The sequence below is a fragment of the Bemisia tabaci genome, chromosome 8 (assembly GCF_918797505.1).
Source record: "Bemisia tabaci chromosome 8, PGI_BMITA_v3".
NCBI lineage: Eukaryota > Metazoa > Arthropoda > Insecta > Hemiptera > Aleyrodidae > Bemisia > Bemisia tabaci.
This window is the reverse complement of record NC_092800.1, coordinates 37,788,795-37,816,194: the sequence shown is the minus strand read 5'-3', so window position 1 is coordinate 37,816,194 and position 27,400 is coordinate 37,788,795. Positions and strand designations below refer to the sequence as shown.

The window sequence follows — 27,400 nt, the reverse complement described above, 5'->3', positions numbered from 1 at the left end:
ATTCTCAAAACTCTCTGTTGACAACGTTGATTGAGGGGCTTAGAGGCTAAGGTACATAAGTGCAATTTTTGAAAAAAATTGAGGGATTAAAGCGGTCTCAAAATATATTCTTTGAAAAATTCACTACTAAAATTCAATTTTTGAGCATCAAAATGTGAGTTTGAACTTTCTCTCATACTCAGTACTTCATGTGATTTTGAAACTGTATCTTAAAAAATAAAAACTGCACTCATGCGCCTTACTCCAGGCCCTGCAATATTTGATATGAAACTATCGGAACTTGGAAATTTACCGTTTGGTGGGATAAGCAAATACGATTGTATGCGATTGTTCGTGTTCGGGTACTTTCAGCTTTATGATTTCCAGTTTTAAAAGATTTTTTCTTAGAATTGTCAGCTATCTAAGTGTGACTGATCCATTCTTTGATACGAATTTGAAGTGAAACCTAAGAACTCCCCGCTAGTAGTTTTACCATCATTTCCTGGTTTCATACCCGAATTCTTATTCCATTGTGTTTTCGTATATTCTCATGATTTTTGAAGACGTTATTCGCGTAGTATTTTTCTTTTGGATTGGTCGTGAGGAAAAGATTAAATTTATGTCAACGATAACTTTAAAGTCAATTTCAATATCAGGAAAGAACTGTGAAAGTTTGTCACCGCGTATTTACGACTTAATAAGCATCTGTGTTTAAGTCTTTGTTAAGTCAAAGAAGGTGCCTCATTTATAATGCTCGTAGAATTATGACGATATTTGAGATCTATGAATGTTGTCTTAAAGCAACATGTTAAGACAACTATACTTGAGGAATTTATGAACTTGTTGAGAGGAAACAAATGAGCTTTTGGTTTTTCAAAACAGGCTGACCGCTGGCCCGCTGGGAATGCGTCTGAAATGTAAAACGCTTGGCTTGGCATCGTTGTCAAATCGAGAAGAAAAGCATCATTTACCAGAGGGAAATTGATCCAAAATTCAACCATTAAATCCGCAAGCTGACAACGTCGAACGCATCCCAACGCAACAGGCGCATCACGTTGAAAGTTTCACCGATGCGCCGGCCGCACCGCGCCGCGCCGGACATGCACATCCGATCTGAACATTCAAATTTGACAGAAAAATGTGGTCTATTAATTACAACGCTGCCGCTTCTGATGATTGTGGAACGTCTTATGCTCATCGTCGAGTAGTTTATCTACATTTTGACTGAAAAGTACACTAATTTCTTAAAATGTGAGCTCTTTTTGGCATGTTTTCGTGATTTTCATTGCTTACGAAGTACTTGGGTAGTCTAGGTTTCAAAGTCTCCGCGGGAAAATCGCTTTGCGTCGATATGGCCTCAGCAGTTAGCTTTAAGTTTAGACTTACCTGATAGGATCTTGAAATCTCACCCTTCTGCCCTTCACCCTATCTGCAAAGGATCGAGTCGATGATATTTTAGGGCGCATCTAAGGATTCAGATATCAAAAAGCGTTCAAAATCATCGCCTGATGAGTATGTTTTTCTGATGTTCTGAACAATTTGAATTTTTACCTCAGAGCACTAATAAAAAGCTGTATTACAAATTAGGAAGTAACTCTAATGTCATTAATGAGGCTTTTAGTCCTCTGGTTGGCCAAAGCTGCACTTTAGCTTATGACAAAACTTTAATACAGTCCAAAGTAGGCTCTGTTTTTCAATAACAGACGCAAAATAAAATAAACGACTAAATCAGTCTATTCACCTACGGTGCAAAATCAACCATCAAAGAGAAATACTCCCAACCCAGTTCCCAGTTCAAAAACTTCCAAGAGACTGTTGAAAAGTATGCTTTCAGGGTGTTTTTTCTTGGTAAAATTTACAGTATTTACGTAAAGAAATCATTAATAGAATATATTTTTTTTCAAACAACTTAAGTGTTACAGAAGTACAGTATAGATCTTTTGATGGCTCTTTATAGAACTCTTATACTTCAATTTTACTTTCTATGTAATTAACACTTAAAAAGCTATCGAAAAGAGTTTCGTGAAACGTACATTTGAATCATTTCTCTAAAAGTTAATTTTTTACAATTCAAGAATTTTATGAAATATTTTGTAACAGTCGTTACTACAGAATGCACGTGCGGTATGGACACCATCATTAATTTAGAGCATGGGACAGGCAGAAACAGGCAGTGGACCGTCAAAGTGATGGCGCTCAGTGGATCGAGTCAATTAGAGAGGTTGGACATGAAATTTTTGACTAAAACTACACATTTTTTATGTTTATTTTGTCACATCTTAAATTTCAAAGGGTGCTTTGGGGAGAAAATTTTACGAGAAATCAATGAAACCACTTTTAGAACCTCAAAATTTTGTATAAACTGAGTTATAAGCTTGTAAAGTTTCCAAATTTTGTCCGACCTCTCCTATTGACTCGATCCACTATGCGGCGTGTGAAAGGCGTTTCATCTATTTTCAGTGGCCGTAAGTCTCCCAACTTCCTTGCGACCAATTAATTGAACGGCCTAACGGAGAAAGAGCACAAACATCACGTGAGCCTTATGGCACTTTACGCTCTTCTTCAAATAAGTTGTTCAATCACCATTACGCATGTTTGCAGTGTTTTTAGCTCCCTCTTGTGTCATCATTTAGAAGCCTCTTCTTTTGTTTAGAGTGCTTCGTCCAAGCTTATTATATCAGAGACGGGGCATTCACCTGAACCGCATCCTGCTGCATCGGGCATGCACGCTCAAATATCCGGCTCAAGGTCGTCCGGTGCAGTCTCTTTCCGATCACGGTTTTAAAATGGCCACAATCGGTTAAAAAATTGAATGGTGCTCGTAAAAAGAGATTCTTCAAAATGAGTCGTTTTAATTTTAAGAGAGTTTAATTCCGTTCTCTGATGAATATTCTTGTTCTCCCTCTCTCTCTCTCTCTCTCTCCTCTCCTCTGATGACGGGTACCGCGATGCTATTTCCAGTAATGATGTGACGAACCATTAAAAAGAACATATTTTTTATTTCATTTATTTTTTTTTCCATCTCACTTATTCCTACATTTCTTTAACATAAAAATATCCACTCGTGACTGCTTTAAATTCCACATATTTTCACGTGATAAAATGCATACAAACTATGACAAATTTACACAATGGTTGATAGATGCGTGGCTTCTTACTTTAAAAAAAAACTACAAATGAGATAAGTGCAGTTTTTACTTTTGCGAGAAACGCGTGTTGGAAATGTGAAAATTACTCGCAGCCTCAAGGCGGGAAAAAAGTACAAACTCACATTATAATGGTTAAAAATTGGATGTAATTGGTGAATTTCTCGCAGACTATACTTTCAGACTACTTTTAGATGAAATCACCAATATACCTACAATTTTTTTTTTTCAAAAACTGCACTTATGCATGTCCTCCAAGCACCTTAAATAAAAAAAATTTCTTTTTTTTCTTTTTGACATTACACAAATGTTATCAACCTTGGTGTAAGGATTACATAATTTTGATGCATTTTTTACGAATAAATGCAGAAATTAAAATTTATCTTTTATGCTATAAGAAAATTTGAGAAAGAGTCGACGCTAGCTTTAATTATTTCCTCTTCTAGCGAGCTTAGCATTGAGAACAATCGGATCACTCGATCGAGAAAAAGCTCTGAGAATAGCGGAGCTTTGAGGCTAAGCCGGGATGAAATGCCCACTGAAGCGCGTTAGTGTAGTCACGCAGAGGAGGTATGAAAAGTCGTTTGAATGGGTTAACTTTTACTTTTGAACGAGGGCGTTCCTCATTATTTCAGCCTAGTCGGCTCGAAAAGTGCCCGGTTATTCCTGTCGGGTCCGGACTCATCATCGGATCACGATCGTTCGGTTTCAGGATCAGGGTCGCGACCTCCGACTTGAGCTCTGAAGCTTTTTTTTTTTTCTGTTGTTTTATGGCTTTGTGAGCTCTGAAGCTTCTTTGCAGGAAATCTGAGGAAAAATTCAAAAAAAACGGCTTATGAACCTTCAAGCGTTGCCAAATTTCCTTTGACAAAACACGAATTTCCTAGTAAACCTACACTGAAAAAAATGAGTTAGCGTCAGATGACTAAAAATGGTTTCTATACACTAACTCAAATTGTGTGATTTGGACACACATGATTTTTGGTTTCTGTACACTAACCACTATTAGTGCTGGGAACTAATTCCGCTACTCTAATTCGCATTCGGTAGGGTTGGGTCAACCTAACCTCAAAACTGAGAGAGGAGAAAACGGTTTAGCGAATGATAACTGGACAATACTTTCAGGAAAAGAAGATTTCTTAAAAGATGAGAGGTAAAAATCAACTGACCAGTTCCAAATGAACGACAGAGGAAAGGAATATCCCATAGGTATGTGCAAGTAGACAGAATTATCCTTTAGAGAGACACACACTCACACATGAAACGGTAGCGAATGTTCACACTGAATAAACATATCTCGTCCGAACACTTGAGATATTCTTTTGAAATTACGGGAGAACACGAACTATAGAAGTAAGCAGTAAGTTCACAGATTTTCGTAAAACATAAACTGAACGCGGAACGCTTTAATCGCAATTTAATACAGAAGATTGACGACTCCAACGAATATCATGCTTGTTTACGTTTTGAATCGAACAGACGATTTCTAACCTTAACAGGTTTATTTATGTTGCTTTCGAACGTTTTCAAGAAAGAGAGGACACTATAAATCATACCGGGAGTATTTACATTGTCAAACGAGCCCGAAATTTCACATTTTAATTGATTTTCACGAGCTGACGCGATTCAGGCTGTTGTACCGACGCCACTTTTTCGAAACTAAATAAATGTAACGGACAATGTGGCAGTTAGTGTTGAGGGCGAATTAGTTTGACCCGAAGGTGAATTTGTCTTACCACAGCGCTAATTTTACAGCTAATGGTGTTTTCCAATTCTGGTTCGCGCTCTAGTAAAGTCAAGTCAGCGTATGAAGCGAATTGATTGGTGCTTCAGTACAATAAATTAGTTCTGAAGCCTAATTTTGATTCTACTTGGCGAGAACTTACCAAATTAGTTCTCAACGCTAACTACTTTTTTTTCAGTGTATGAATATTTTCCCTCCAATTTCTCAGATAATTGTGTCCGTCAAATTTCAAGGAAAAATATTCGTGGCCGGTTTCACGATAACTGGAATAGTTTTGTCGCCGTAACAGACAACACACTTTTCGGTCATATTTTTAGTAGAAATGATAATTACTCGAATTTTTTCGCATTAATCTTCAAAGGGTTACGTATTACAACGCTATATAATGATTTATTGATCTACTTCTCAAATAGTATTAAGTAAATTCCGAAAATGTGCTGTCTGTTACGCTGACTTTTTGCCATTTATAATAATTAAAAGTAGAGCGATAAATCTTTGAAAAGTGTCATAACACGTAACCTTGTGTACATTAATGCAAAAAAATTCGAGTGATTATCATTACTACTAAAAATATGACCGAAAAATGTGTTGTCTGTTACGGCGACAAAACTATTCCAGTTATTGTGAAACCAACCTCATAACCTTCCGCAAAAATAAACATTTTGTCAAAGGAAAATTGGCAACTCTCGAATTGTTCGTACGGCGTTTTTCCTTAGCACTGCAGAATGGGTCAGCAGCGCTGGTTTCAGAATCGCGTTTTGATGCTTGATATTTGTCGATCAGCTGAAAATATCAAGATGTATCCAAACAGCTACTTTCTACGTTCAATACTAACCGAGACATTTCGCTTTGAAAAATTCGGTTTATGACGCACTGAAAAAAAATCTCGGTGTATTTACTATAAGAAAAGGGTAAAATTACCAAGAATTCAGGGTTCTATTTGATCCCAGTTTTTTCTTGGTAAAATTACCACTTATAGAATTGGTAATTTTACTGGACCTTGGTAAAAATGCCAATATTTTTTATCGACTGTGGTAAAATTACCAGGATAAAATGGCAAAGTTACCAGGAATTGATTACCAATAAAAGTGGTATTCTTACCTGAAAAAAACAGTAAAAATACCGGTTTTTAGGTAAGCTTATCAGTCTATCTTGGTAAAATTACCAATAATTGGTAAAAAAAAGTGAGATGGTAAAGGTACCAACGGACCTTGGTAAAAACGCCGAGAATTTTTTTCAGTGCGTCATCCACCGCGGTAGTGACACTTATGGTTTCTTCCACCTTAGATTCATCAATCAGAGAGATATACATTTTCACTAGTTACTCGACGTGAAACTCGGATGAATTCAAGGTGGAGGAAACCAAGGGTGTCACTACCGCGGTGGATGACGTCATAAACCGAATTTTTCAAAGGGAGGCATCTCCGTTAGTAATGATTTTAGAAAGTTGCTATTAAGCCTCTTACAAATCTCATTACAAGTTGCAGAGGATATACGTTTGTAAAATTGCAAATATTAGGGTTCGAAGCAGCCAAATGGAGCTATATAACCTGAGCCGTAATCAGTGGAAAGTAAACGAAAAAATGTCGAAGCATAAATAAATACAACGATCGACGTATCGGATGAATGCACTAAAAAGGGAACATTCGAGATACGCACACGACGTACTTTCAAAGAGTGCAGTTATTTAACGACTTCACTAGACACGGTAAGCAATGATGCTATAGGTGCTCCTCTTTTGGCATTGGTTCAATGTAGAATACCTGGTTGAAAATTATTTATGATCCCAGTCCCCTGAGGCATAGAACTCAGATATCAAAAGTCATGCATATCTCGGCTTTCAAGAGAGTATAGCTTTGAGTACAGTGGTTGTAAATGCGTAAGTCTCTGGACACACGCTGAAAAAAAATTCTCGGCGTTTTTACCAAGGTCCGTTGGTACCTCTACCATCTCACTTTTTTTTACCAATTATTGGTAATTTTACCAAGACAGACTGGTAAGCTTACTTAAAAACCGGTATTTTTACTGGTTTTTTTCAGGTAAGAATACCACTTTTATTCGTAATCAATTCCCGGTAACTTTGCCATTTTATCTCGGTAATTCTACCACAGTCGATAAAAAATATTGGCGTTTTTACCGGGGTCCAGTAAAATTACCGAGAAAGTTTAATATTTTACCGAGATTTCTCGGTAAAATTACCAATTCCATAAATGGTAATTTTACCAAGAAAAAACTGGGATCAAATAGAACCCTGAATTCTTGGTAATTTTACCCTTTTCTTAGTAAATACACCGAGATTTTTTTTTCGGTGCATGTTTAGTGGTCCATCGATTACATCTAAAATTCCCGCTGTACGCAAGAGCCCCACTCAACACCTATCGAACGTGGCTTTTGTACGACGATTTGTCACAGAGCTGCTCCATGAGTACTTTCAGTCTCGATTTACTACTCATGCGTCGTACAACTCACCGCTACCGTATACTGCCGTGCTAAGGGAAAACGCCGTATGAACCTTTAGGCGTTGCCAAATTTCCTTTCATTAAATGCGAATTTCCTGGTAAATTTATAAATATTTTCCTCCCAATTTTTCAGATAATTTTGTTCGCGATTTCACCTAAAGTTCCTGAAAATTTCAAGGAAAAATATTCATAACTTTCCTCAAAAATAAACATTTTATTTAAGGAAATTTGGCAACTCTCGAATGTACATACGGCGTTCTTCCTTAGCGCGGTAGTATAGTAGTCCCGCTACGCCAACGTCGACCTCCGCAAGAGCGGGCCTGCTGATGGAACTACCGGCCATTTTTCATGCAAATGCGCTGCTCCGAGCCGGCGTAAAATACCACTGATAACATTCGGAGGCATTCTTTCAGTTAATTTTCACGTCGGCGGTGGCGCACTCCGACCCGTATTTACGACGAGGATTAAAAGCTTGGATTTTGCATGCGCCTGACGAATCGGAGAAAGTAAAGGTCCATGAGGAAAGACGTGGTGCTATAAGACAGCATCATGATCGCGGTCATCTTTATGCGGTTGACAATATTTTAGGCTCTGCTTCAGCCCATTAAAAGATCAGTATTTTTTTTCTTTCTTTTTTTTGTATTGATAAATGGGTCGACCCTCTGGCCGCTACGAGGTCTAGCCCCTATCTGAGGCGTGTTACGCCCAAAGAAAATAATTTTCAGACAGAGGTGGACCCGAGATGCTTCGAACGGGAGAGGAGGGATTTTTCATTTACTCCATCCGCCTGGGAAAGCTGGGAACCGGTGTCTTAACAGGTATGGAATGCACGATATCAGGTCAAAGGGGGGGGGGGGGAGTTGTCGAAATTTTAAAACATCTAACATGGAGTTTGAGTAAATTTCAGCATGGAAAATCCTACACATGAGCGTCCTTCTTTCTTCCTTCCTCAGTTCTTCCCTTCTCATTTCCTCCGTTCTTTCAGGTCCATTTCACCAGCCTCCCCCCTCCACTTCCACAAAAAAATATGAAAAATATGACATCGTTTTGTAAGTGTTTTGTATTGTTTTGTAAGTCTAAAAAAATTGTAAGTCACTCCAAAAGGTTCAAATGGATAACTTCATTGGATGGGGGGCGTATGTCTATGGACTTCATGGAGCGTATGTCTATCCACACTGTTGTTGAGCATCCGGGAGGCCACGCGGTAGATGTCGTTGGACTCCATCCTGATTTCCGGGAAAATCAAAACAACCGGAAACACTAAGTAAAACGCGGATCGCGAAGGAGCGGACCGGACAGGAACCAGTTTTCGAAACGGGGAATTTGGAGCCGCAGGGTGGCGTTCCCGACGAGCTGTTGCCCTATCCACACTATTGTTGATCATCCGGGAGGCCACGCGGTAGATATCGTTGGACTCCGTCCCGATTTCCGGGAAAATTCAAACGACCGGAAACACTGAGCAAAACGCGGATCGCGAAGGAGCGGACCGGACCGGAACCAGTTTTCGAAACGGGGAATTGGTAGCCGCGGGGTGGCGTTCCCGACGAGTCACCGGGACTCGTTACACACTTGCTGTAAGGTGGTGGTTGTCGCAGTGGCGCAAACTAGAAGCGGGTGGCTGTCATCGATAGGGCCTCGAGTGTAATGGACAAAAAACACGGTCGGGTGGAATTTATAATTCTTCTTGATATTCATGATAGAGAGCTATGACTCTTATCACGAGCATCATCTCGTCGTCGTCGGGGGCTGTTATCAATCCGATCCTGCCTATCACCCGTCTGTTTTCTTGGACGTGTTTTTTTTATGGACGTGGATAAATTTTGTAACTCAAATTTTAGGGGGCTACGGCTAACCAAAATTATCAGGGTCAATCGCACCGTTCAAATATCCCGCGCAAAGACCACCGGATCTCTCGCCTCCGTGCCATGTTTGCCGCAGCCTTTCAACCTTTCCGACCGTTTCAGTGGGCAAGAGATAAATCGTGTTCCTACGCTGCTTAGGGTTCCGGCTACCTGCTACTCCGAAACATTAGAGTTCCGGTGATGTGTCATATTAATTTTTTTCACTGATTTAACCTCATTATCAGACTGAAATTACACAAAAAGTCGGTTGACATAGTTTTTCTCTTCATGAACGATTTATTTTCTCAAGGTGCAGAGCTATAGTATAGTTCTCATGGCTATATACCATGTTGCTATCGCATTTACATTTTATTTACATCTTGCGTCTCTCCTGCGAGCAGGCCCACCACAAGGGGGGGGGGGGTACCTAGTCCCTGGTACAGGGGCCCGTTCTACGTCCCGCTCAGCCCGCGAGGCACCCGATCTTATGCGGCCAAAGAAGGGGGCAGCCTACACATGACTCAGCTCCGCAGGTGCGTCAAACCCGATATCCCCAATTGGATAGCCTGCGGAAAGGTAAAGCACTTTGCCCGAAGAAATTTTTCCAATTTTAGAATACCTAAACCAGTTACTCAACGCTTTGGTCATGAGTCAGCGTCGGACAGATCTGAGCGTTGACTTCCAAATCTACACGATAGGCAAAATATCAGTGTGGAATGTCGACAATGTATTGACTTGGCAATGTATTTCTTGATTCCTAATAAAACCTTCTTGATGACGTACTCAATAATGTTTCTGCCTAAATCGAGTTACTTTTTTCTCAAGTGAACTTTAAAAATTATACTAAACGTTATTAAATAAGGATGCTAGAACTTGGTGAGTTTTTGGACCACCGCTCTCTTTTTGGGCTGTGGTATCTTGCGATTTATTTTGCGAGGAAAGCTCCATACTCTCAATGGATGCCTGTCATACTTAATGTATTGGAGTGCCCTCAATTTCGTATGATACTGTGCAACACCTCTGATGCGAACTAGTTACTTGAAGCGGCGGGCGAGGGCGACCAGCGCGACCCGTGCATTAGCGCCTACAAACCTAACATGGATACTTCACGCATTGCGCAATGCGTGAAGTATTCCTGTTAGGTTTGTAGGCGCCAGTGCGCGTGTCGCGCTGGCCGCATGCCGCGCACCGCTCCGCTCTGTATTTGGCTCTAATATTTAAACTCGCGGATTCAGCGTTTTTCAAATCATGATTTTGAAATGTTTGTACACTCTGCATGGATTATTCTTATTTAAATTGATGTGATAAAAAATGTGTATTATAGGAAAATATCATGTGTGTTTTGTAAATATTAAGGTGATTCAGGGTCAAATTTAATGATTTCCAAAGCACTTTCATATTTTATGCTTTTACTGTGCTGCAACGTGGTGTATGCGCAACCAAACACTCAAAATTAGACGTATTTGACTCTAGAAGATTGCCCGAAGCAATTGTAGAATACTTAAACCAGTTACTCAACGCTTTGGTCATGAGTCAGCGTCGGGCAGATCTGAGCGTTGACTTCCAAATCTACACGATAGGCAAAATATCAGTGCGGAATGTCGACAATGTATTGGCTCCGAATCTGGCGCCAGGAAGTATCTCTATTTCGAAATCAGTCCTGGAAAGCCTGATTATACGGTCTCGACTCAAAAATCAGTTACGCCCTCACGTCATAAGAGGGACCATTTGTGAATTCAAGTTTAAAGCTAGAGGTGAGAGAAACCATGATTGATGCTATCCTGGTAAAAGACGCCTGTCGCCTACCAGAGTTTGGTGCCTCTGCTTGGAGCTATGGGCGATGAACTTGACATTGGGGGTCAAGACTTGGAGAGCTATGACCACTGACCAGACGCTGACGCTGGTTTAGTGGACGCACGACGCGACGCGACGCGACGCGTCGGACGTCGGACGCGAAGAGACGCGACAACGCGGATCCTCCTGATTCCTGATTGCAGTGAAATCAGTCTCTCAAGCCACGCCGCATGGTTGTCAACTCCCCATTTATCTCTAATTAGACGTATTTATATAAAATTGAACGATGTGCATATCGACGGTGAAACTACCAAACCACGTATCTCGTTTGCGGTGTTTAAAAATCTACGCTCACATTTTATTTTTTTGAAGTAGACCAAATCAATATCATTCCTCGAAATTTTCACAGAATTTTCTTCGCACGAAGAGGAAAAATCACACAAATTTTCTAGACTGGACGTTAAGTAGTTTTTCATTTAAAAAATAAAGTATGACAGGAAGTCTGCGACGTCGCAAACCGAGATACGTGGTTTGGTAGTTTCACCGTCGATATGAATTGTAACAAAAAGACCTGCGGGCTGATTGTTGAAATTGATAGGCAAAGCGATAGACAAAGAAGACAAAAAGAATATGGAGGGATCCTATTGCGGTAGAAGCGAATAGTTGCAATGGACAAAGGAAGTAAGTGATAGACTAACTGACAGCAACCCATGAGAGACCATATAGTTAATCCATCGTTTTCTCCCTTAGTCTATAAAAACCACGGATTTCAACCAACAGGATCGCCGCATACTCTTTATGTCCTCTTTGTCTATTGCTTTGTCTATCAATTTCAACAATCAGCTTGCTGAGTAGCATGCAGAAAGTTCTACGCACATGGCTCCTTTTTACTTGATTCAGTTTCGAATGGATATATTTAGCATTAGTGCGTACAATTAAAGCTGGGAAATTGGCAATTTTGTGACCCCAGTTGGACTAATTCGGATCTCTTGGTATGTTATAATTGGATGAAATTAAGTATAATGGTCATACATTGATAGGAAGTTTACAAAAAAACACATATTCACACATTTAGTCGATATGCGCATCGCGAGGTTGATAACAACACCTGGATGCAACTATTCTGCTCAGTGGACGTTTGCGTTGCATATGCAAAGAATTGAAGGCGTTCTTCGTTTTTACTCCTCGTGAGCCGTGAGCGACCATTGTTAAGTTTGCCTGGAGTTGTAGGACCAAGGTAGCTCATCTGTATCAAATCATGTCTCTAACGTGATGTATTTTTTGAAGCGAAAAGCTTATAACCCTGGTAAAAATTGGCGATAAGAGCTGCGTTTCAAAATACCATAGGAATTCTTATAGCCGGCTAAAAAAGGCTACAGAAAATCATATAGCTGGCTGTAGAATGCGGAGAAAATCATACGGCCGGGCTATACGAAGCGATAAAAAATTATGCAGCCGGGCTATAGTTCCTATCGCCGGGCTTTACACTTTATTGCCTGGCCCTGGCTGTTGCTCTTTCGCCATCGATTATAAAATGCTATAAGAAATTGTGTAGAACTCCGTGTGCTTTGGAAATCATTAAGTTTGATACGGAACCACCTTAATATTTACAAAACACACATTATATTTTCCTTTAATACATATTTTTTTTTTCATCAATTAAAATGAGAATAATCCATACAGGATGTGCAAACATTTCAAAATCATGAGTTGAATAACGCTGACTCCGCCAGATTAAATATTAGAGCCTAACACAAAGCGGAGCGGCGAGGCACTGACGCCTACAAACCTAACAGGGATACTTCACGCATTGCGCATCGCGTGAAGTATCCCTGTTAGGTTTGAAGGCGCCAATGCGCGTTTCGTGCTGGCTGCCCGCCTGCCGCGCCGCAGCGCGGAAATCTTACAGCCGGCTGTAGGTCTATGGTATTTTGGAACACAGATTCTACTGCCAATTTTTACCAGGGAAGTGCGGAATCATTAACTTACATTGTAAAATTAAGTGTGAATATCGTACCTTTTCAATGCGATCATCATTATTTTTGAGTCGTTTTTTGTAAGATTCAAATATTTTTTTCTCTCAAGCAAAAATTTGCGACGGACCCACAGCCTAGGCTTTTAATATATATGTACGTTAGATGCGAGTGCATCGGAAATCGGAAGACAAAGACGAAACAAAAAAGTAGAAGAGAAGGTGAAGATGAGGAAGAGGAAAAGAGAAGAGGAGGAGGTTGAAAAATAGGGATGAGGAAGGGAAGAAAGAGGAAGAAGGAGAAGAGGAAGGAGAGGAAGAAGGAGGAGAGGGGGAAAAAGGAGAAAAGGAAGAAGGAAAAGAGGAAGAAGGAGAATAAGAAGAAGGAAAATAGGGAGGAGGAGAAGAGGAAGAAGGAGAAGAGGAAGGAGGAGAAGAGGAAGAAAGAGAAGAGGAAGAAGGAGGAGAGGAAGAAGGAGAAGAGGAAGAAGGAGAAGAGGAAGTAGGGGAAAAGGAAGGAAAAGAGGAAGTAGGGGAAAAGGAAGGAGAAGAGGAAGTAGGGGAAAAGGAAGGAGAAGAGGAAGAAGGAGAAGAGGAAGAAGGAGAAGAGGATGAGGAAAGGAAAGAGAGTGAAAGAGCAGGGGAGTCCGGATGTCGATGTCCATACGGCGTTTTTCCCTATAGCAAGAATCAGGGACCTGATCCGCTGGTCAAGCTCCTGGCCGTGGTCCATCGTCCATCGGTGTCTCCGACGTCCAAGCAAGACCGGCGCGACACCGCACAGTGGGTCGAGTCAATCAGAAATGTCTGTCATGAAATTTCTAACTCAAACTGCGAATTTTGAAGTTCAAATCGTCACATTTTAAATTTAAAGGGGTGCATCTCAACGAAAATTTTACGAGGAAACCAATGGAACCACTTTTAGAACCTCAAAGCTTTATATTAACGGAGTTTTACTGCCGTGCTAAGGAAAAACGCCGTATGAGCCTTCAGATATTGCCAAATTTCCTGCCAAAGGCAGATTTTTGAATATTTTCCTGCCAATTTCTCGGATAATTTTCTTGGTAATTTGATCTAAAGTGTCTGAAAATTTCAAGGAAAAATATTCATGATTTTCCCCAAAAATAAACATTTCATCAAAAGAAATTCGGCAACTCTCGAATGTTCATGCGGCGCTCTTCCTTAGCACGGCAGTGTAAGTGTTTAAAGTTTCCGAATTTCGTCCGACCTCTCCTTTGACTCGACCCACTGTGCGGCGCGCCACCTGAAGCTACGATTACTCATCCGGACGCGCGCGCGTCTCAATTGGACGTATTTCTATCAAACGGAACTATGTGCATTAAGACATGAACCCTGAGACCCATAAGAATACATGCGTAACAGGGCTCACGTTATAATGCACATAGTTCCGTCTGATAGAAATACGTCCAATTTGTATGCACCGTGTACCCACATCAAGTACCCAGCGTTCAATTAATCACTAATTAATGCTCGAAAGGGCCGTGGTCAAGAACCGCCATCGCCATCCGACCCCAACATGGTCATTATCCCGATGTGAGTTTTATTTCGCCCATTATCGACGCCTTCGGAACGCCCCAAACAGCGGCCCGTGGCCGCCGTGACCGGAGACAGTGTCTTATTTTGCGCGTATGAAACTCAATGGTACCGAGCATAAAGTCGTCCATTTTTGCCGGATCGGCGCGTGAAAGCGGGTGACTTCGATAAAAGATCAACACTGAAAAAAAATCTTGGGGTATTTACTGAGAAAAGGGTAAAATTACCAAGAATTCAGGGTTCTATTTGATCCCAGTTATTTCTTGGTAAAATTACCATTTATGGAATTGGTAATTTTACCGAGAAATCTCGGTAAAATTATTGAACTTTCTCGGTAATTTTACTGGACCTTGGTAAAAACGCCAATACTTTTACCGATTGTGGTAGAATTGCGGAGATAAAATGGCAAAGTTACCGGGAATTGATTACCAGTAAAAGTGGTATTCTTACCTGAAAAAACAGTAAAAATACCGGTTTTCAGGTAAGCTTACCAGTCTGTCTTGGTAAAATTACCAATTGTTGGTAAAAAAAAAGTGAGATGGTAAAGGTACCAACGGACCTTGGTAAAAACGCCGAGAATTTTCTTTCAGTGAATGGATAATTTGCACTCGAATTTTGTAATGCTTCATCTGAGGGTGCTTAAAGAGCTGGTTTCCTGATATTTTCTATAATTTTTGTCTCGTTTGGGAAATAACATAAAAATAGATTTAAAGGTGAGAAAATGTACGGCCTAGTGACGTCATCGGGTGATGTTTCTCATTTCGTCACCTTCCGGCCGAAGTATCACAAGCGCCATGCGACGTTTTAAAATTTCCGCCCCCATTTTATTTTTTCACAATGAAATTGTTCAACGAAGCTATTCGAAAATGTCACTGAATTTTTTGTGTGCCACTGATAAAATTTAGTAAAATTTTCAAAGAAATTCATCCCACAATTTCTCTGTAAAAAAATAAAAAGGCGTCGGAAATTTTAAAACCTCACATGGCGCCAGTGATACTTTGACTGCCAAAGTGACGATTTAAACACTTGTATTTTAGCAGATTAGATAATTTTGTCATATCTCCTCTAATTATTGTACAATTCATAAACCAAGAGTGTCGTGTATTCAGTTCACCCAGTAGTACCTATTTAAACACGAGATTCATCAAATTTCAAACTCCTGAAAATTCTCAATTCAATGAAAAGCAAGCGATTACGAATGCACTGACTTTCACAGAAACGCACCAAGATGCATCAAGTTTGAATCTAGAGGAGGAGGTTTGAAATTGTATTCCTCCATGACGCAACTTCAACACCGAAGTTTTTCGGTTCATATTGAACCGAATGTGTACACGTATGGTCGAATTTAAAAATAAGGACGTGGGAGGGGGGGGGAGGTTGGACTTATAGGAAACTCCCAAATTTATTGTTTTATATATGAAGTAAAAGAGAATTCCTTGCCACTTCTGACACATTTTCCAACAAACTCTCTCTTTTTGATGAATGTCTGTTAATAGTGAAAACAAAAATTTTGGTTTTGCGTGCCCAGGCTCTTATAATTTTAGAACTGCAGTCTAGGAATTTGTTCAAATTTCAGCCATCTATGAATTTTTTTGATCCGTTTTGGAGTTCACCAGTCTCTGTGGTGACTATATTTACTATCAGAAAATCCTCAAAATGATAGTGTAAGTTAGGTTACAGACGTTTTACTTCCTTGGTAAAAATTGGCGATAAGAGCTGCGTTTCAAAATACCATAGGTATTCTTATAGCCAACTAAAGAAGGCTACAGAAAATCATATAGCTGGCTGTAGAATGCGGCGAAAATCATACGACCGGGCCCTAAGAAACGATAAAAAATTATGCAGCCGGGCTTTACACTTTATTCGCCATCGATTATAAAAGGCTATAAGAAATTGTGTAGAAATTTGTGTGCTTTGGAAATCATTAAGTTTGATACGGAACCACCTTAATATTTACAAAACTTACATTATATTTTCCTTTAATACATATTTTTTTCATCAATTAAAATGAGAATAATCCATACAGGATGTGCAAACATTTCAAAATCGTGAGTTGAATAACGCCGACTCCGCCAGATTAAATATTAGAGCCCAACACGAAGCGGAGCGGCGAGGCACTGGCGCCTACAAACCTAACAGGGATACTTCACGCATTGCGCAACGCGTGAAGTATCCCTGTTAGGTTTGTAGGCGCTCGCGCTGGCTGCCCGCCTGCCGCGTTGCTGCGTGCCACGGTGCTTGAAGCAACTATTTCACATCCGAGGTATTGCACAGTATCATACGAAAGTGAAGGCGCTCTAATATATTAGGAATGGCAGGCATCCATCAAAAGTACGGAGCTTTCCTCGCAAAATAAATCAAGATAATACGGCCCAAAAAGAGAGCAGTATTCCACAAACTCACTAAGTCCTAGCATCCGTAATTAGTAACGTTCAGCACACACTTTATCGCCTGGCTGTTGCTTAATCGCCATCGGCTATAAAAGGCTATAAGAAATTGTGTAGCCGGCTATAGAAGCTATTGGAAATCTTACATCCGGCTGTAGGGCTATGGTATTTTGGAACACAGATTCTACTGCAAATTTTTACCAGGGTCTCCCCGTAAATTATTTTAGCGTACCTATATTAGCTCAGACTTTGGAGTGAGAGGCAGAGGAAGACTTTTTCTAGATCCGCAACTGGCCGAGTTTAGCATCAAAGAATCAATTTTCAGAAACAGCGTACCCAGTACAAATTTCCTTACACACCTAAGTACTTTTGCATACTCGTTCCCTTTTGCTAAACCTGTACGGTCCAATAGGTGTAGAGTTTGTTTCTGCACTCCAATTTGTTAGGCATAGGCGCCAATCAAAAATCGATTAGGTAGAAAATCCTAGGAGTGGAATCACTAATTTAAGGCCTTAAGTTACGGTCATGGATGGGTGAAGAAAGGAGCATGTTGTGTGGTCGGGAGTTGGCGCGAAAAGCCCCAGCGTAACATCCATTCTTTTTCGCATTTAAATGCGCGCATAGTGAATAAATGGGCTGGTAGAATCGGAGTATGTAATACGGTAATAATCACTGACGCACTCGTCCGTACGCTCAGCGTAACACGCACTCACACAGCGGGGAAAGTCTCCGTAAAAGCTGGACATCGGGTAGGAAGATACGCCAATTATGCTGTCACGAGGGCCATTTTAATCCGTCGCCGTTTTAACCAGCGTAGATGTAGGATCGCCATACCGGACAGGGTTGAAAATTAAGTTCTGCGACAAATGAAATGAGTCCCCTTCGAAATTAAAGCATGTTGGACACGATCGGACGGATTTAATCGGCCTGCATTTGGACTACAATTTGCAATTGAAAACTACAATCTCTGGCTATGTACATAGGGAAATTAATGGTGCATACGTCGTTTCTGAACTGAGCCAGAATTTATAGTTCCTAATTGCAAAGCGTAGTCCATTTTCTGTGGTTACAGTTCTTTTCGTGTTTTATTTTGCTCATAAAAGGAATAAGCAACATAATCTTTTGAAACTGTATGAATTTCTTCGGAATACGGGGGAATAGAATATCCTAACAAAATTGGCCTGAAGTTTGCTCCTCGGAACTATACGGTTTCCTGCTCAGTCTAGAAATAACGTATGTGCCATTAGTTTCCTTGAGTATGTAAGTGTTTTTACGTATGAGCCAGTAACTGTGGCTCCTTGCAAAATTAAAGTCCAATTTCGAGTCGAAGAGGCTGGGAAGACCTCCCGTTCCCTCCAATTCCGTTAAAGGTAATGTTTTGAAGTTTATGATTCCCCAACTCTCAGCAGCCACATTCCAAAAATATGGGCTTCCAAAAAAACGAGCCCACTGTGGTTAAACTTCGTCCTGTCTGAATCCCCCATGTGGATAATTAATTGGACGTATTTCTATCAAACAGACCTATGTGGAGGTGAGAAATATGGGGTGATGCTCGTTAGTTCTCTGGCCATAAGACGTGAATGAGAATATTAAAGCGCCGAGTGACGTCAGCGGCAATGAAAAAGCCTCAGCGCAACGTCCTCGTCTTCGTCGGGGGGCATTAACTCATGAGCCCTGTCCACAAGGCTCTCTTGCCATGCCGCGGCTCATGAGTTCCGCACTCAGCTGCACATAGGTCTCTTTGATAGAATGCAATATCCCGCTTTGCCAATTCTTCAAAAGGAACCACGCCCACTTTTACATTGCTTCTTATGCAGATTTCTAGAGCACACCCCATATTTCTCACCTGCACATAGGTCTGTTTGGTAGAAATACGTCCAATTAGTCATCGGATATGAGTTTATTCTCGATGCTGAGATTCTGCTGAGTAGAAGTCGCGACCGGTGACCGTGGCCGTGGGGTCGTCACTTGTCCATCTCGCTGCCCGGCCGTGTCGCGGCGTCTGGTGCATTTGTCTAAACGGCTTTCATTTCCACGAGCAGTATCTTCATTAAACCATCTTCATTCGAAGATCGTGTATCTCTCGAGCACACAGGTGTTTATCGATGTTCGCGGCTCCATAATCATACCAGCTCATAAATAACCGCCGACAGATCGCAACAGGCTCCTGTGGGTGATTTCTCCAAACATTTACACACCGTACGCACCGCACGCATCCATGACCGAGTCCGGAAAATCCTGAAAATACCTGTCTCAACCTCAGCATTTTGAAATTTCCTCGCCTAATTTTGCCGTTCTTCGAGAAGGACAAACTTGATATTTTGAAAAAAAATTAATTTAATGAATAATTAATTAGAACTGCATCGTTTTTAACCGTTTCACTGTGGATCAAGTTAAGCAGAGAGGTCGGACATAAAATGTTTGACTAAAACTGCAAATTTTGATGTTTATTTCGTCACATTTTAAATTTTGAAGGGTGGTTCCAGAGGAAAATTTCACGAGGAAATCAATGGAGCCACCTTTAAAACCTCAAAGTTTTGTGTATAATCTGAGTTATAAGCTTTTAAAGTTTCCAAAGTTTGTCCGACCTCTTCCATTGACTCGATCCACCGTGAAAAAAGGAATAACCCTCGTCTAGAGAAGCATAATTTCTTACGAGGAAATTTCTGTAGAAAAAATCAGAAAAAATCGAATCTTCAATATTTTGACGAACAAATCTCTCTGAAGTTCTCTGGAACTTCCTCAAAGTCCACGATGAGTATTGTGAGAACGTCAATGATTTTTTTCTCCGTGAGCAGTATAAATGACTTAATTTCGTTGCAGCACTGCCTCTCCTTTCCGATAAGTTAATCATGTACTTTGGAACGGTTGCAAATTTTCCTCTAAATTTGTTTGTGCATTTCTAATCGAGATTTTACAAAACCTCCAAGGGATCACAATTTTCGGCTCATTTTTACATCAACTTGCTCACCTTTAGTCTCGACATGCAGATACGTGATTACACGTATGAGCTAGAAATTGTGGTCCCTATACCTACATGAAAAATGAAGTTCATTTGACCTATCTGTCTAGGATTGGGCACTGACAAGGGTGGCTCATAAAGCAAATTGCGTATCAAATTTGGACGTATTTCTGCCAAACGGAACCAGGGACAGGTGGAATAGAAGGAGTGTGCTCGTTAGTCGGGGGCCGTAAGAGTGAATGGGAATTTTGAAGCACCAGTGACGTCAGCGGCGGCGACGGAGAGGACGATCGGAGCTATCAAAGAATTTAACTCATGAGCCCTGTCCACAACGCTCTTGTTATATGCCCATGGCTCATGGAGTGTGCACATAGTTCCGTTTGATAGAATTTAAAATCCCACTTTTCCAATTCTTCAAAAGGAATCACGCCCACTTTTACATTGTTTATTATACAGCTCACCACGAGCACACCCCATCTTTTCCACCCGCACATAGTTCTGTTTGGTAGAAATACGTCCATTTAAACAGTGATTGTCCCTAGGGTCAAGGTGATAAAAACTTGAGCCCTCTCTTAGAGGATTGAAAATCAGCTCCGGTAAGAGCAGCTAAAAGGTAGAGTTCGTTCTGTAGGGAGGTTCTTCCTTAATAGATAATGCCCACGTGTGCTAACTTAATTAATATGCCATAAAAAAAAACTCGAAGCGCCCTAATCAGAACATCTGTAATGACGTCACGCTCCAGCGGGTCGATTGTTGAATCGTTATCGAATGCTTCTGATCGATAAATCCTATCTTAACATGCTATATATCGATCGAGGTCATTCGATAACGATTCAACGATCAAGGAGCAGGTGAAAAACATCGCATCGTGCTGCAATTGAAGTTCACGCATGATGCTCATCTAAACGTTGGTAAAGCTCGGTAATGCGGCTCTGCCGACGCAGCTAACTGGTGAGAGACAGAAAGTTTCGGGTCGCGCGGAACTTAATTGCGATAGAACGAGTTGTGACTGCATCGCAAGCTCTCGCGGAGCTACGACAAATAAAACCAGCCTTTTCTACTTGAGCAAACTTGAGGTGCTAATGTAATAGCTACTGTGTGACGGGGATCGTTCCATTCTGATTGCGTGTGTTGTGTAATAATGCAGTGCGGATTCACGCAGTCTCCAAAGGTTTCAGGCTCAATACTATCAAAGTCTTTTTCATGGGAGAGCTAGTTGCCACCACTTCGTTTGCGGTTATTTGGACTGTATTTTGCAATGTATAGGAATTAAAATTTCTGATTCATCCGTAAAAACACTTATTTGCATACGGAAACTATTGGTACAAACGTTGTTTCTGAACTGTGCTAGAAATTGTACTTCCAAATTGCAAAATGTAGTCCATTTACTCTGCATATCTCCTTGCACATTTTATTTTTGGAGTGTAAAATCAATTTAATCCATTGTGAAGATCTATTCCCACGGTTACACGGCTGAATTTCACCCAAAGTTTGTAAAATTATCCTTTTTATGACGTTATATGGACGTATTTCTGCCAAACGGTACTATGTGCATTATGGCGTGAGCCCTGTTATGCATGTATTCTTTTGGGTCTCAGGGCTCATGTCTTAATGCACATAGTTCCGTCTGGCAGAAATGCGTCCATATTAAAGAGCCCCTTAAATCTCTCTTAAGAATGCGCGGCCCTAAGGAAACTTTTTTTGAACAGGAAAGGTTTTTTTTTTAACCCAATCCGGGATTTTGCTCGCTTTATTCAGGATTTGGTTGTAAAGTAAATACTTGATTCTGATTGGTCCAAATTCCAACGGTGATGCAACAGCCATCTACCCAAAAAATTCGCCTGCACACGCCTGCCATATGAATACGCCTTATGTATGCATGTGTCGCAGGCAAATAGTAAAATCAGGCATTTTGTCAAATGCCTAGGCAAATAGTCAAATATTCTGGCTAAGATTGAAATTCTGATTATTTTCCTAATTTTAGACAATATAATAAATTGACGCCGTAAGAAAAATTCTCAGTAAAAATTTGCATAACAAAATAGTATTCTAAACGATTTTTAGCCCCTGGGTAGACACTTATCTTGAAATGTTCAGCATGTCAGAGGATACAGCATTTTTAGAATTTCAACATTTAAAAATATGAGAAGCAATTTCAGAGGAAGAGACAAAAAGAGTTTGTAGGTTTGATGAGATATTTTTCCACAAATATTGAAAACTCGTGAGCTCTCCGCCATAAAGTCACGAAGTTGTGTAGACAGTCAAAATTTGGCTATCTGCCTAGGCATTTGACGAAATGCCTGATTTCACTATTAGCCTGCGACACATGCATCCACCGTCTAGTAATAGCCCTCCCAATGCCGCAACTTGTATTTCCCTGCGTGTGGTGGTTAACAAGGCAGCCCTGAACACTCTAATAACGAAGAAAATCACGAGCGACGCAGGGACGGCAAGGCCACTAGAAAGTAATGCGCGCAGCTCTTTCTCCAGCGTTGAGCCGACGCGAATGCACCGGCTGCACGCGGGATCGGCGCACTGCATCACGATGCACCGCGGGTTGATTTATCTCCTTTAGCCGTAGCCGCGGCCAAAGACCCTCACTTGCCTTTGCCTTTACCTTTGCGGCCCTTGACCTTGGCCGTTTTATTGTTTTCATGTCGGCCCGTACCTCGTTGTCTCACTCTCTCTTTCACCTGGATTTCGCGTTTTGTTCGTGGCGTTCGTTAAGTCACCCGATGAAAATTTCGATAATTTCGTCCTACTTACAATGAGCGCTGTTGCCAGATACCTAAGCCCCTGTCTGACCGACACGGATCTTTCAGACCCGCTTGCTTTTTGCAATACGAAACTATTATTCCCGGTTCCTCATAAAAATCACCTAGGTGCATAGAGGAACATGTGACACACAAGTTGTTTCTAAAATGAGCTCGAAATAGTAATGCTTTATTGTATTTTGCAATAAGGAACAAAACTTCTAGATCCATTTTTAAAATAACGTATGTGCCATTCCATGCATATAGATGCTTTTATGCAATGCTGAATATAGTCCGATTGGACTTCGGTTTGCACTAAGGAACTGTACCATTCCTCACTCATTTTAGAAACAACAAATGGGCTGCATTTTGTAGTACGGAACTAGGATTTCTGGCTCATGGATAAAAACACCTATCTGCATGAGCAAACTGATGGCACTTATTTTTTCTCTGAAATAAGCCAGAAATTGTAATTCCTATTGCAAATGGGGTCCAGATGTGCCATTAGTTTCCTCGTGTAGATGGGTACGTAATGTTTTTGATGAGCTGTGGTACCGAGGGATGAACGCGCTGACCACCCCTATGAAACAACCCCTCTGAGGTCTTCACTACTCAGAGGATATGTTTCGTTCATTTACAAATGGACCACGCTTTAAAAGAAAGAACTGCTAGTTCTGGCTCATTTCAGAAACGACGTATGTGCCGTTCCTTTTTACCTATGCAGATAAGTGCTTTCATGGATGAGTCTGAGATATTGGTATCTAATGGAGATGTTACAAGTCTGAGGAACTTGCGATTTGACTGTTGATTCTTTTTTAAAAGTTCGTGAGAAACACGATAGTGTCACTAGTTCTCTCTGAAATCAACTCCCAAGCTCAAAAAAAGCTCTCAAGTTGAGGCCAAAATGGAGGGAATATCCCACCCTATCCTGAGAGTCCACGTCTACATCAAGATGAACTCTCCATTCAAAGGTAGGGAGAAAATACATTGACAGGGCTGCCACTTTATTTTGGGACTCTAAAATTGAAAACACGGCAACCAGCTGCTAATGTATTTGCTCCCTATCTTTGCATGGAGAGTTTGTCTTGATGTAAAGGTGTAATCCCGGGATAGGGTGAGATATTCCCTCCATTTTGGCCTCAACTTGAGAGCTTTTTTTGAGCTTGGGAGTTGATTTCAGAGAAAACCAGTGGCACCACCGTGATTCTCGCAAACTTTTACGTAAAAATCAACAGTCAAATCGCAAATTCCTCACACATGCAACATCTCCATTGCAAAATGTAGTTTCAAAACCCAAAAAGCATTGCCGCATTTCGTCTTCTAAATCGTCGCTCTTCTGACATGAAGGCGTGCGTATCTCGATTTTCACGTGAGCCCTATTCTCGGTATAACTCTGTGCTTTCTGGGGCTCATATGGAAAAAGAAATACGCCTTTACTATTTACATCAGAGGAGCGACGATATGTGCAGATTCCTACGATCTATGCCTGTCAGACCTCGATTCAGGGCCGGATTAAGGGGATAGCCACATGAACCGCGGCCCAAGGCGACAAATTTCGCAATTTTTTTTATGTAGGTATCAAAAAAAGAGAGAAAAAAATCGGATTCAGAAAATAAATTACAAACGAGGAAAGGCGACAGAATCTCTCATTTTCTGAGGGTAAAAGTATAGTAATTTCTAATTTTGTCGTCTTTCGGAGATACAAGAGACAACACCTTTAATTAGCCGAGTTAAGAGAGAAACCAAACACGGAATTTAACCTGGAACGGAGCGGTGGTCGGCATGAAACGCATAGCCCCTACAAGACTTCATGCATACTGCACGCATTGCGTCAAACACAGTGCGGTCAGCAGCGGTCGGCGTGAAGCGCATAGCGCCTACAAGACTGCATGAATACTTCACGCATTGCGTCAAACACAGTGCGTTCAGAAGCGGTCGGTGTGAAACGCACAGCGCCTATTTGACTGTAGGAATGCTTCACGCATTGCGTCAAACACACTGCGGTCAGTTTGTTCTTTCATAATTTTTTCGTTCATTTCTTATAAATGGAAGGCCTTGTTCACACAGGGATAGGTTCACGGAACTTAACTTTCGCGCAAAGTTCCGTGAACTTTTGCTGGTAATGTTGACAGGGCTTCGCAAAAAATGTGTCCAACTAGAGTAAACGCGTCTTATGCACCCCTCCCCGATGCACGTTCACTTGATGGTTTTTATTGATGTTTCAAAACGAATGAAAAGGGCAAAATACAGGCGGCCCACGGGCGGCAAGTAGGTGAATCCGGCCCTGCCTCGGTTTATCCTGCCGTGCTAAGGGGAAACGTCGTATAAACATCCAGACGTTGTCATGTCCTCTTCAATGAAAAGCGTATCTACAAGGAAAATTGTGAATACTTTTCTTCAAAATGTTTAGACAATTTCCCTTGTAATGTAATCTAAAATATCTCAAAATTGCCAAAAGAAAGGTAGACAACATTCTCCAAAAATACAAGTCTTATCCAGTGAAATTTGGCAACTCTCAAATGTTCATACGGCGTTTCTCCTTAACACGGTAGCACTGCCATGGTGCTCGCCTTATGAACCTTCAGACGTTGCCAAATTTCCGCTGATAAAATGCGAATTTATTGGGGAAATTGTAAATATTTTTCTTACCATTTTTCAGACTATTTTGTTCGCAATTTAATTTAAAATATCTGAAATTTCAAGGAAAATTTTGACAAAAACACATGTTTTATCTAGGGAAATTTTGCAAGTCTCGAATGTTCATACGGCGTTTTTCCGTAGTACGACAGTACTACCGTGCCAAGGAAAAACGCCGTATGAACCCTCAGGCGTTGCCAAATTTCCTTTGAAAAAACACGAATCTCCTGGTAAATTCATGAATTTTTTCCTTCCAATTTTTCAGATAATTTTGCAGTCAATTTCACCCAAAGTCTCTGAAAATTTCAAGGAAAAATATCCATAACTTTCCTTGAAAATGCACGTTATATCGGAAGAAATTTGGCAACTCTCGAATGTTCATACGGCGTTTTTCCTCAGCACGACAGTGTTGGCCCACCCTTCCCTCTCTTACCCTGACCACCGGAGCGCGACGCTGGGCAAGAGGGTGAGTCGCTTAACGATGCCCCCGAGGTAAAAACTAATTTTTAGGCAGAAGAGTGAAAACATTAACACCCGTGATCAAGTTGTAAGGAGTCCGGTGCAAGCGGTGATTGCTGCACGCCCGCAGCAGCGGAACCGGATTCTCGCGGCAGGGGGAGGGGGCACCCTAGCGGGGGGCGCGAGGCGAGGGGGGGGGGAGATCATCGGTAAAACGTGTGTTTTGAACTCATTATTCTGCAATTAAAGTTGAGCCGGGCGACTCCCCACAAAGGCTCGGTTATCGATCGTCTCTCGCCAGGCCGCGGCGTCATCGGCGAGCGTTTAGAAAGAAATCCGATAAATTAATCAACGAAAATCTAGGGCAGAGCGGGCTGAAAACCGCACCGCTTTCGATAATGCATAATGATAATGTCGGGCGCGCTGTCTTGGTGTGGTCGAAATGACAGGCGGGAGGAGAGGTTTACGGGTGAGGTTTCTTGAAAATCGAGGAATAAAGGGTGCGCTGAAAAAAAAAACGGTCATGTGAACTGAAGGTTCGGTGTTTCATATCATCTCAAATATTCGGTTTGTCAAACTGAACTTTCAGTTTGTCAAACTGAACTTTCAGTTTGTCAAACTGAACTATCGGTTTGTCAAACTGAACTTTCGGCTCTTGTAACCGATCGCTCGGCATATATGACCAAGCCTAATTCGTCAGTTCACTTCACCGCACACGTTCGATTACACGAACCAAAAGTTCGGTTTGAAAAACCGAAAATTCAGTTTGACGAACCGAATTAGTTGGAATGATATGGAACACCGAACTTTGGTACCTACAACCGAACTTTTTACTTTCTCGCTCCCCTAGTTTTTTTAGTGTGGAGAATGGGTCAATTGCACTGGTCACAGAATCGTGTTCTGGTGTTCGATTCTTATGAGTCAGTTAAAAATAATAAGATCCCTCCAAACAGCAGCTCTCTACGTTCAATATGAACCGAGATATCGCGCTTTGGAAAATTCGGTTTATGACGCCATCCACCGCGGTAGCGACACCCTTGATTTCTTCCAATTTGTTTTCATCGGTCAGGGAAACACACATTTGCACTAGTTACTCAACGTGAAACTCGGATGAAAGCAAGGTGGAAGAAACCAAGGGTGTCACTAGCCGTCTTTCTTGTCCTCGAGATGAATCACAAGTATCAACGTTTTCAATTAAGATAGATACTTACATATAAAAATTAATGACTAATAAACATCAAATTGGTTGTTTCAGGCCGCTCTATATCTGTTTCTGGTATCCCTGCAGACTCTGTTGGAAGTGGCGAGCGGCAGATCTCTTTTCGACACAAGACCTTTTCTAATCAAAACCAGACGATCAGGTATGATTTTGCCCCTCTGTATGTTTTTGAAAGAGATTTTCTTCATATGCGCATTATTTATTAGGTAAATCCGTCTACAGGAAAATTCAGGACCTATGAAACCATCGGCGTTTCGATTAAACTAAGAATAAATTACTAAACATCAGGGTAGTAATTAAAGTGGTAAAAGGCATGCTTCGTCCTTAAAAGGCTACGCAGTAGGTACACATTGAATAATTTGAAAAATTCTAAAATGTGCTCTCGTGAGTAAAATCAACGTTTCCAGTTTAAATCAACACACGTGCTGCTCCTAAAAAAAAGCCAAAATCAAAGTGGTCCAAAACATTTGAAGGGCTTAGAGGACAAGGCGCAT

At 41.1% G+C, this 27,400-nt stretch overlaps 1 protein-coding gene across 1 annotated transcript in view; it reads left to right on the top strand.

The window, feature by feature from the left end:
- Positions 1 to 27,400, top strand: part of LOC109033798 (uncharacterized) — a 53,386-nt gene that overhangs the window by 10,745 nt on the left and 15,241 nt on the right. The window contains exon 2 of the mRNA XM_072303113.1: positions 26,943 to 27,048. Within this exon, the coding sequence (XP_072159214.1) occupies positions 26,943 to 27,048 (106 nt within the window). The remainder of the gene's footprint in view (positions 1 to 26,942; positions 27,049 to 27,400) is intronic.